Here is an 11,098-nt window from a genome sequence, read left to right as displayed (position 1 = left end):
TTCCCAACAGGAAATTTGTAGCGGGGATAGTTCAGATTCCAGAGTTGTGACAGAAGACCGTGTTGAGCAAATAGTTCAAAGTTCAATGCAGGCCTTTCAAGCAAGCATGCTACAATCAGTGACAGAACAAATCACTATGGCGTTCACTCAACTGAATAGATCCACATTGGTAAATAATGGACAGAGTGAGCTGCAGCAAGACATACATAATAATTTCGGTCGAGACGTTCCCGAAATAAACTCAGAAAGAAATAACAATTTACATGTTAGGACTTCACCAGACTTTCGTAGCGGTCGAAGTGATCTTTCTGTGGATAGACCTGATAGGATTTCCAACATTATATCAAATTGGCGTATTAAATTCAGCGGTTCAGCCAACGACATTGCCATTGAGGATTTTATTTACCGCGTAAACTTCGCAAAGCCTGAACGGAAACTTCGAACTTCTTTCCTAATTCGCTAATTTACTGTTTGCAGGACCGGCCTGGCGTGTTCATAGATCGGTGGTAAACATGAATTGGAACGTGTTATGCAGGCGTTTAAAGGAAAGATAACAAGATCAGAGATCTGATCGTGAAATTAAAATTGCTATGCGTCGCCGCAAACAGGGTAGCACAGAAAATTTTGATGACATTGTTTACTCCAGCTCCCGTGTGCCAGTTCCACGCGTTCCTAAATGGAGAAGGGGATCCACCCACTCTCTTTTGAAAAAGGGAGTATTCTTCCATTAGGGACCGCTGGCCACACCTTTTCTTTTTTTTTACTTACTTTTTTTTTCTACAAGAACACGAAGACACGATTTTGGAGCAACCTTTTTTATACACATATATAATCACTGAATAAAGACTATCTTTTGGAGAAATTCAATTCAATTCAAATCAATTCAAGTCAGAACAATCCAGTTCTCAGCCGCAACAACCCCCAGCAGAGCCACTACTACATTTTGTGGTCCTTCGTCAGCCGGATCTTCGAGGGATAGTCCACAGCTAAGTACTGCACGCCATTTTGTCCAATTGTAAGCCTTTTGCCGACCGCCATATCGCTTTTTCAATTTTCCCTTTGGCCGGCAGAAGTTTTTACATCGTTCCTGCATGTATGTACATATGTGTGATAGTTCTAATTCTACATTTGGTTCCAAAACTCCAAGTGTCATCAATTTCCTACATTCTTTTATTCTTGGCAAGTGATCGTTTTTTTTTTGCATAAACCTACACACATACATTACACATTTGGTTCCAAAATTCCAAGTGTCAACGATTTTCTACATTCTTCTATTCTTTGCAAGTGATCGGGTTTTTTTTGCATAACCCTACAAACATACATATGTACATTAGACATTTGGTTTCTAAAATTCCAAGTGTCATCGATTGTCTACATTAATTTATTTTGTTCAACTGATCGTTTTTTTGCATAAACAAATATTAATTTGTGCAAATAATAGTTCCCAATTGTCCATATAAACATAAACATACAACACATACACATTTACATATTCCTACATTTACTTCGGCCACAGTAACAGTGTCTTCACACTGCGTTACATTTCTACATTTCGCATTTCTGGTGGACGGTACTGCTACATTCTAAATTTTTTCGGACGGTACTCAAATCACCGTATTGTTTCGGTTTTCCGTCAGTGCACATCAGTACCATCCCGCATTTCCTACATTCCGCATTTCTGGCGGACGGTACTACTACATTCTGAATTTTTTCGGACGGTACTCAAATCACCGTATTGTTTCGGTTTTCCGTCAGTTAACATCCATACCATTCCGCTTTTCTCCATTCCGCATTTCTGGTGGACGGTACTTCTACATTCTGGATTTTTTTTTTTCGGACGGTACTCAGGTCTGCATATTTGTTTTACGGTTTCCGCAAAGTAAACTTTGCGTCAGATCAAACGACCGTTTCAGATACTTGCATCTCGACGTTAGTTAACTGTATTTGGATCGTTTTAGTGGCTTGAGTACAGAGATTAACACGTGTCTACTATTCCATTCCTACAGCAAATCCTTGAACCTTGTATATAAACAATAAATAATAAAATAATTACAAGCATCATTTTCCAGCCAATTTATTCGGAAGAATCAAGTCACCAGTTTACACGGTTGTCCTCTATTCCTTTTTCTGGTATTAATTTTGCGCTTATTCTCAAACAACTATAATGATGTCTGAAGCAGGCCAGAAGCGGGATCCTAGCCCAAGGGACGCAGGGGCCGGACCCGCTGGGAATTTGAGATCAAAAACTAGAACCTCCTTAGACGCTGCGGTGCTTGATTTTATAGCCACCAGCGACCGGCTTAGCAAATTTGAAAGCCAGATTTGTGCGGCATCCTCGTCCTCTGCCGAGCCTAATGCTTTTACACTAAAGATCCGCCTAGACCAAATCCAGTCCCTCTGGGACAAGGTTGAGCGGGAATACGAAGCAGTCTCCCGTGAAGGGCTACACGAAGGAAGTGGCGAAAGCGTTCGGCAGCTTCAGAGCAAATATGAGAATTGCTACTTGGTTTATGAGAGGTGTGCTTCCCAATTAAACGAACATATTGCCCGTCTGTCCGCCCCCAGTTCTCAGGGGAGTTCAAATCCGTCCGTTGAGACGTTCTCGAAGGGTTGCAGGCTTCCGCCATGTGACACGGAAATCTTCACTGGAGATTATCTGCGGTGGCCCACCTTCCGGGACCTATTCACAGCGATCTACATCGATAATTCCAGGCTGACTCCAGTAGAAATATTATTCCACTTAAACGCCAAAACAAGCGGCGAAGCTCACGCTATTGTTAGCAAGTCCCCCCTTACAAATTCTGGGTTCCAATCCGCATGGTCTGCACTTCAAGAGCGTTTTGAAAACAAGCGACTCTTAGTAAATAGCCAGTTGAAGGTTCTGTTCAATCTCCCGAAGATAAGCACCGAATCAGGAACGGCCTTGAAGGATCTTCAGAGCACGATTCAAGGGTGTTTGATTGCCATGGAACACTCAAATGTCTCCACAGAAAATTGGGATTGCATTCTGATTTTCTTCTGCTCTTCGAAGTTGCCAACAGTCACTCTCTCATTATGGGAGCAGTCGTTAAACAACAAGTCCGAAATTCCTACCTGGGACGAGATGAATTCGATTCTCGAAGAGAGATATCGCACGCTAGAAGCGATTGAAGAGGTTCGACTTCATACTTCCAACTCACAACATACTAAGGAGCCCAGGAACCCACAGCCGAAAAGGGTAAACTCCTTTGGAACGCAAGTCGGCCCACGTGTACGCTCCTGTGATCTCTGCTCCAGAGAGTCACATCCAGTTCGGCAGTGTCCTCGTTTCCTCCAGATGACTCAACCACAAAGAGTATCATACATCAAGCAGAAGCGATTATGCCTTAATTGCTTCGCCAAAGGACACAATCTTCGAGAGTGCACAAGTAGACACAATTGTTTTACGTGCAAGGGCCGCCACAACACGCTGCTTCATAAGGAAAGTCCTGCTACTTCAACCAGCGCAGCGCAGGCTCATAATCCAGATCAGCCCATTGCGAACACTTCTGTTCATTTCGCCTCCAATCGGCAGGGCATCCTTTTAGGAACGGCCATTGTCCAAGTCTGTCACCAGGGAGAAAACTTTCCCGCACGGGCTTTGATAGACTCAGGCTCAGAGGGCACCTTCATCTCCGAGAAGCTTGCAACACGAATCAAGCTTCCTTGTCAGGCCGTGAGAACTAGAATCACGGGGCTGAACCAAACCAACACAGGTGTCTCACAAAGGATGTGTCATTTCCAGATGGGCACGGCGGCGAAGCCGATGCTCAAGATAGACACGACTGCGTTGGTGTTGCCCAATCTGGCCGGGAATCTGCCGACGAGTTCGATCGATCGCAGCATTCTCGGAAGACTTCCCAATATTCCGTTGGCTGATCCACTCTTTTTCCAGCCCTCCCAGATCGACCTTCTAATAGGGGCGGATATTCTTCCGTCTGTCCTCCTCTCAGGCTTGAAGCCAAACTTATGTGGGTCACTGCTAGGGCAAGAGACCATTTTCGGGTGGATTTTAACCGGCCCAGTTTCTACAGCCACTAGTAGGGTTTCGTCCTTCACAACAAAGATATCCATAGAATCGGAACCTACCATGGAGACACTTCTCACAAAATTTTGGAAGGTGGAGGATCTTCCATGTAAAGTGGTAAAGGAGTCGGACAACTTGTGCGAAGAAAACTTCGCTCGAACGACTATCAGGTCTCGGGACGGGAAATATGTAGTATCCCTACCCTTCAAGGATGCTGAGCACATCAACTTGGGGCATTCCAGATCATTCGCTCTCGCACAATTCCTAAGGAATGAGACTCGCCTGAAGAGGGATCCTATTCTCAAAGATACCTATGACTCAGTGATCAAAGAGTACATAGATCTTGGCCACATGAAGCCTGTGCCTCCGAATACGGACACGGTGAATTTTTATCTTCCCCACCACGCGGTTTTCAAGCCCGAAAGTACTACCACAAAGGTTCGTGTGGTATTCAACGCATCCAGTCCCTCGTCAAATGGGAACAGCCTGAATGACATCCTGCATCCAGGGCCAGTACTTCAGTCCGATCTCACCCTCCAGATCCTAAAGTGGCGAACATTCCAATTTGTCTTTAATGCCGATATCACCAAGATGTATAGGCAGATTCTCCTAAACCCTGCACACACCGCTTTTCAGAGAATTCTCTTTCGAGATGATCGTGGGGACATCAGAGACTATGAGCTTCAGACTGTCACGTTTGGAGTTAATTGTGCCCCGTTTCTAGCTTTACGAACGTTGCGGCAGCTGTCCGAGGATGTCCACGCCCTATATCCACGGGCGTCTCGAATAATTTCAGATTATATGTATGTGGACGATGTGCTTGCAGGAGCCCACACGAAGGTCGAGGCTACTTTAGCCATTCAGGAGTTGAGGACAGCTCTGAGCTCCGCAGGATTTCCTCTCCTCAAGTGGACAGCAAATGAGCGAACGCTCCTAAAGGCACTTCCTTCAGACCACCTGCTCTCAGGTGACTTCCTCGACATCGAAGAGGTGAGCACCACGAAAACGTTGGAAGTACGGTGGAACGCCAAGGCGGATGAGTTCTATTTTGTCCCGACTGAGCTTGTTGTCAATGCGAATTATTCCAAGCGCAACGTCCTATCGCAAATCGCAAAACTGTTCGATCCCGCTGGATGGTTGTCCCCATTTGTAGTCCAGGCCAAGATCCTAATGCAGGATGCAGAGCCGGCATTGGATGGGACGAGTTTCTCCCTGCAGAGCTACGGCAACGCTGGCATGATTTCCTTTGCAGCCATAGTTCCCTCCACAAGGTTCGCGTCCCGCGTTGGGTACAATTCCGACCGGGAGCACAAGTTCAGATCCACGGCTTCTGTGATGCATCTCAGAAGGCCTATGGGGCAGCGATTTATGTTCGCATCCAATACGACGGAGGCATTTCGTCGAGTCTGCTCACTTCAAAGACTAAAGTCGCCCCTGTCAAAACCGTTTCACTCCCGCGCTTAGAATTGTGTGGTGCAGTTCTTCTTGCTGACCTGTGGGCTGCAATTCTTCCTCACATCCCGTTTGGTCGAATAGAGACGTTTTTCTGGACTGATTCCACCATTGTGTTGGCATGGTTGAACAAGCCACCATGTCAATGGACCACCTTCGTAGCGATGTGGTATCGGACCTTGAACTCGAAAGACGATCCGTCCGGTGCCATTTAGCGTGTCCAGCATGGGATCTCCTAGAGCGTTTTTCAAACTTCAATCGCGGTTCATCAACCGCTGCAGACGCATTCCTACGCCTTCTTCTACAGACTTAAGCAGTAAATAACTCGCCCATATACAACTCATGCTTATTAGGCAAACTCAACGGGCCGACTATCCAGAGGAATACAACATCCTGCAATCCAAAGGACAGCTTCCCTCGTCCAGTTGTATCCTCAACCTTAATCCGTTCCTGGATGCTGACGGCATCATGAGGTCATGCGGTCGTTTGACTGCATCTGACTCGTTATCCTACGACGAACGTCATCCTATCCTTTTGGCGTACCATTCCAAACTAGCAGAGCTTCTGGTCACATTTACTCACCGTATCTCCATACACGGGGGAAACCAGCTTATGGTTCATCTCATCCGGACGAGATACTGGATTCCGAAGCTGCGGAACCTGATCAAACGTGTGACCACGACCTGCAAGGTGTGTGTCATTCACCGGAAGAAGGTGCAGTCCCAGCTAATGGGTAAACTACCTCAGTCCAGAGCGACCTATTCGCGACCCTTTACACACACAGGACTCGACTTCGCGGGACCGTTTGATGTCAAAAGCTATTCAGGTCGTGCTTGTCGAATCACGAAGGGCTATGTCTGCGTCTTCGTGTGCTTCAGTACGAAGGCCATCCATTTGGAAGCCACTTCGGACTTGACCACGGAGAAATTCCTCGGAGCCTTCTCAAGGTTCGCGGCCAGAAGAGGGTGTTCTCTCCATCTTTACTCGGACAACGGAAAGACTTTTGTGGGTGCGGAGAAGGCCCTCACAGAAGATTTCATCGCTGCGGTTAAGGAAAAGGCTACCTCGTCATTTAGTCACCAGAGCCTATCCTGGCATTTCAACCCTCCAGGCGCCCCCCATATGGGAGGCCTGTGGGAAGCAGGAGTCAAGAGTTTCAAGACTCACTTCTACAAGACGACAGGTAACTTTAAGTATACCCTTGAAGAGTTATCCACTCTACTGTGTCGGATCGAGGCATGCCTCAACTCCAGACCAATTTCCGCGATGTCAGAAGATCCGTCGGATATCCTCGCTCTCACTCCGGGACATTTTCTGATAGGCGGACCGCTACTCGTCCCCGCCGACCCTCCCACCGCCGGCGAAACCAGTTCTATCCTGAACCGATGGCAGCGACTCAAAGCCCTTGGCCAGCTTTTCGCATCGAGATGGAAAGCTGAATACCTGAAAGAGTTCCATAAGAGGACCAAGTGGCAAATTCCAACATATGTCCGAAGGCGACATGGTAATTATCAAGGAAGACCACGTTCCATCGTATGGATGGAGGTTAGGGCGTGTTCAAAGGGTTTATCCTGGCCTGATGACAAAGTTCGCGTCGTAGACGTCCGCACGGCCCGTGGTATCCTCAAACGGCCAATTTCCAAATTAGTTTTCCTTCCCGTAGACAAACATGTCCAATGTCTATGCGTTCAATGTCCATAACTGTGAGAGTAAAGCGTATCCACTAATTATTATTTTTTTTTGTTCTATCCTCCAGTCGTTCTTTTTCTCTCTGCTTCTATCATCTCTTTGCGCCAGCCATGCCGTCCCATCGCAACCAACGTCGCCAGCTCATCGACAGATGTTCTCGAGGAACTCGATCGTTCCGATGCCGAGTCTGTCCGGGGATTCATCCGCTTCGGACGTGTTCGCGGTTTCTCCGGCTAGATGCAGAGCGGCGGCTCCGTGCGCACCTCATCAATAAATGATGCCCGAACTGCTTGGCGCACCAGCATTCCGGAGGCTCGTGCCGGAGTGAGTTTCGCTAGCGCGGACAGGCCCATCGAGACGCCAGAGCCGAAGGCCAACATCGAGCAACCCCGCCTCTCGGCAGTGCTCTTCCACACTGCAACGGCTATCCTGCCCACCGTCAATCTGCGGTTCGACATCGGGGACAAGCCCTTCGATGTGCGGGCCATGGTAGATGCGTGCTCTACTTCGAGCCGCATTGACGGATCACTGGCCGAGGCCATGGCCCTCCCTATCCTGGGAGTCGGTGATGAGAGGGTGTGCAGAGCCACTCTCATCCCGATTCATACAGAGACGCCACGGATTGAGGTGGTGTTCCACGTCGAGGAGCAGCTGCGAATGCGGACTCCTGCCCGAGAGCTGCCTGACGCCGCCAAAACAGTGTTCACCAACCTCATCCTGTGGGACCCCAGTTTCCACAGGCCGGCTGGTACCTCCGTCGTGCTAGGTGCGGATGTGTATCCCACGCTCATCCAACCTGGTGTCATGCACAGCCAGAACGGGCGCATCGTAGCACAGAGCACGGTTCTAGGATGGATGCTCTCCGGAACATACACCCACTGATGCATCGCGGATTCTTTTGCAATCTGTGGCATTGCAAGGCGGGCGGGATGTTTACTCCAGCTCCCGTGTGCCAGTTCCACGCGTCCCTAAATGGAGAAGGGAATCGGTGGATTCCCTCTCTCTCTCTCTCTCTCTCTTTTGAAAAAGGGAGTATTCTTCCATTAGGGACCGCTGGTCACACCTTTTCTTTTTTTTTACTTACATTTTTTCTACAAGAACACGAAGACACGATTTTGGAGCAACCTTTTTTAAACACATATATAACCACTGAATAAAGACTATCTTTTGGAGAAACCACAACCCTCGCCTCTGCGTTTTCAATTCAAGTCAGAACAATCCAGTTCTCAGCCGCAACAACCCCCAGCAGAGCCACTACTACAACTTTTGCCACAGGTTTTCAGGGTTACGCCTTTTTCGCCTAGTTGGCGGTTGAATTTAAATTACGGCGGTAACAATTATATTTTATTATATTTTATTATATTCTAGTATATTGTAGTAGGATAGATACCCTTTAGGCCCACAGTACCATGTATGTATCATGTAGTAGTTTAGGTTAACGTATGAAGCCCATGGTGGCAGAGAGAAGTATACGATCATATCCCCGTTATAAGTAAGAACCATACTGTTGTCCCGCTCTTACTTATAAGCTAGCTTTAGGAGATAACAATGTACATACACCTAGCTCTCACGCATACAGACACGCATGAGAGAGCATAAGTAAAACGAAGAAGCAAAGCCCGGCATTCGGTCGCTGGTTCTTGGAGAGTAAAGTCGATAATAAAGAAAAACTTAATTAAGCAAAGCGTCGCACCGGAGTTGGTTCAAGCGTTTACAATATTAAATGCAAACAAATGCAAGTTCTTACAGGATACAGTATCGTATTTAGGTTTTACTATTAGTAGAGACGGCAGGTACAAAAGTGTAATAAATTGTCCTGTTCCTTCAAATGTCACTCAAGTGAGAGCGTTAATAGGAATGGCTAATCACTATTTAAAATTTATTTCCAAAAAAATACTACCATTGTATTCTTTGCTCAAGAAAAATGTGGACTAAAGATTGTCAAAAGGCTTTCGAAATTGTAAAAAAGGAAATCACGCCTCTTCTAAACTGGCGTGAATCAACTTGATTTTGCCGTCCTATTCGATTTCCATTTTAAAAAAAATCAACTGCACTGAGCCTCTCGGAGGAAAATTATTTTAAGAAGAAAATAGAGATGCTTCTTCCAACAGAAGTAACTGTTGATAATAGAAAATTATGTATTAATCATGTTTTACAACTCACTATGGTCGACGAAAAGAAAGAAGAAAAAGTAGAAGTTTCGGTCAAAAATGGGCTTAATAGTTGACAAGCCAAAGGTTGTTGGAAGTGGTACATCTAATGATGGAAATACTACTAGAGAACTTTTTAATAATGCAGTCTTATCAGCTGATATAACTGGAATCGATAAAGAACTCATTGAAAGATGTGATACTTCACTCCAGGCGGTCTCTTCAGGCTACAGTATTAACGCTGAAAAATTTAAGTCGTTCGCACTAAACATAGCCAAGGTACTAACAACCACTTATTCCTGGTATTACCCACCACCCACCATTCATAAAATTTTAATACACGGGCCTGCCATAATTGAAAATGCTCTCGTATCGATCGGCGAGTTGGCAGAGGAAGCTGCTGAATCAAGAAATGAGAATATACAAAAATTTCGACTGCAGCATACAGGAAAATTTTCAGATCCTTTAGTAACGGGACAGCGAAAATTGCTGTAAGTATTTTTTGTATATCTTGATATATATATTATCCTTTTGTTGTATTTTTTCTATATATATTAATTTTTTTGGTTTTTGCTTTTTGGTGGGCGTAAATACTTACGACCACGTCCACTTTTTTGATTTTTTCCAAATCTTATTTTTCAAAGAGCTTACTGTAAAAATTTCACAACGATATGTCTGCTGTTTTTGGCCGTGTTTTTGGCCGCTCTCCCCATATAAGCCAGACCACTGTGCACTGTGCAGTGCACTGCACAACGCGTTGTCCTTAGTCAACTGACGGGACATTAGTTCGACCCATAAAACACAAACATTTCACTATATATATTGTGCGTAAATCGATTGAACCGCTGCAGCATATGTATTGTCAAACATGTGTCTGCCTATATTTAAAAATAAACAACGCTTGGGCGTTAGATATATAATTCTGGAAAGCTACCACGAACTCCTCCGTGGGTTCATCCCTTAAACAAGGATGCAAGCGGTCGTATAGCATTTCCTTGAAGATAAGGAATGCCGTGCAGTGGAAAATTCCCGCACTTAAGATCCGTTCCCATGTTGGGGAACATATGGCCACTGCGTTGGCCTAGTTAGAGATATGATTAGAACATGTTAATTTCATATTAGCTCCCTAAGCTAGGGCTCAGAGAAATAAAATGCAGCTTGAAAGATCAACTCAACAAATGTAGACGTTTGCTTATTTTGCAGCCTCTTTACAATTACAGAACGTGCTTGAATGCTTTTGCTACTACGTCAACCACCCAAGTACAAAAGCATACAGCATGTGCAGTATCTTTCTATGTTGCTCATAAATATTACCCTAATCTACCTACAGAGGGAAATAAAATTAAAAAATTTTATAATTTTTCAGGAGTTGATTGTATACAAACATTTTGTAAAACTCCTAAAGAATAAACTTTGAGTCTATATTGCAAATATTGGGCCAACTGCAAGAAACCGAGTGGTGACTTATTAGATGAACAGCTTCAAAATGGTAATTGTTGCGCCTGTGAGAAAGAGATAAATGCGAGCGACCTGGATAAATTCTTCGACCAATTTTCTGGAGAATACGTAGGTCCTATTCATAAGAATTGTAAGCCTAGGTTTAGATTAAGTGCCCCTTTCTTTCCTGTAGTGTTCCATAATTTATCTAAATATGATATCCATTTATTTATTACTGAATTAGAGGAGGAATTAAGTCCCATACCTTGCAATAAAGAACTCTATATAGCACTTACGCAAACTATCAAAATCAATGCTAGAAGCA

The 11,098-nt window shown here is 45.2% G+C and overlaps 2 protein-coding genes across 2 annotated transcripts; both read left to right on the top strand.

The window, feature by feature from the left end:
- The first annotated feature begins 2,167 nt into the window (after nt 1-2,167).
- LOC122624983 lies at nt 2,168-5,509 on the top strand. Its single transcript, XM_043804793.1, has one exon. It carries the CDS (start codon nt 2,168-2,170, stop codon nt 5,507-5,509), a length of 3,342 nt encoding a protein of 1,113 aa, XP_043660728.1.
- Nucleotides 5,510-5,839: 330 nt separating this feature from the next.
- Nucleotides 5,840-7,423, top strand: LOC122624982. The gene is made up of 3 exons (XM_043804792.1): nt 5,840-7,042; nt 7,161-7,200; nt 7,254-7,423. The coding sequence occupies exons 1-3, from the start codon at nt 5,840-5,842 to the stop codon at nt 7,421-7,423; spliced, it is 1,413 nt and encodes a 470-aa protein (XP_043660727.1).
- The last annotated feature ends 3,675 nt before the right edge of the window (nt 7,424-11,098 follow it).

This window comes from Drosophila teissieri, chromosome X (genome assembly GCF_016746235.2).
Source record: "Drosophila teissieri strain GT53w chromosome X, Prin_Dtei_1.1, whole genome shotgun sequence".
In the NCBI taxonomy this organism is placed as follows: domain Eukaryota; kingdom Metazoa; phylum Arthropoda; class Insecta; order Diptera; family Drosophilidae; genus Drosophila; species Drosophila teissieri.
This window is presented reverse-complemented; position numbering and strand designations above follow the sequence as displayed.

Excerpts from the sequence above, each read along its gene's own strand:
- LOC122624982 (XM_043804792.1), top strand. The coding sequence starts at position 5,840 with ATGCTTATTAGGCAAACTCAACGGGCCGACTATCCAGAGGAATACAAC. Across the intron at positions 7,043-7,160 it reads GTTCCATCGTATGGATGGAG|ACAAACATGTCCAATGTCTA; the intron begins GTTAGGGCGTGT and ends TCCTTCCCGTAG. Across the intron at positions 7,201-7,253 it reads TGCGTTCAATGTCCATAACT|TCGTTCTTTTTCTCTCTGCT; the intron begins GTGAGAGTAAAG and ends TCTATCCTCCAG.
- LOC122624983 (XM_043804793.1), top strand. The coding sequence starts at position 2,168 with ATGTCTGAAGCAGGCCAGAAGCGGGATCCTAGCCCAAGGGACGCAGGG.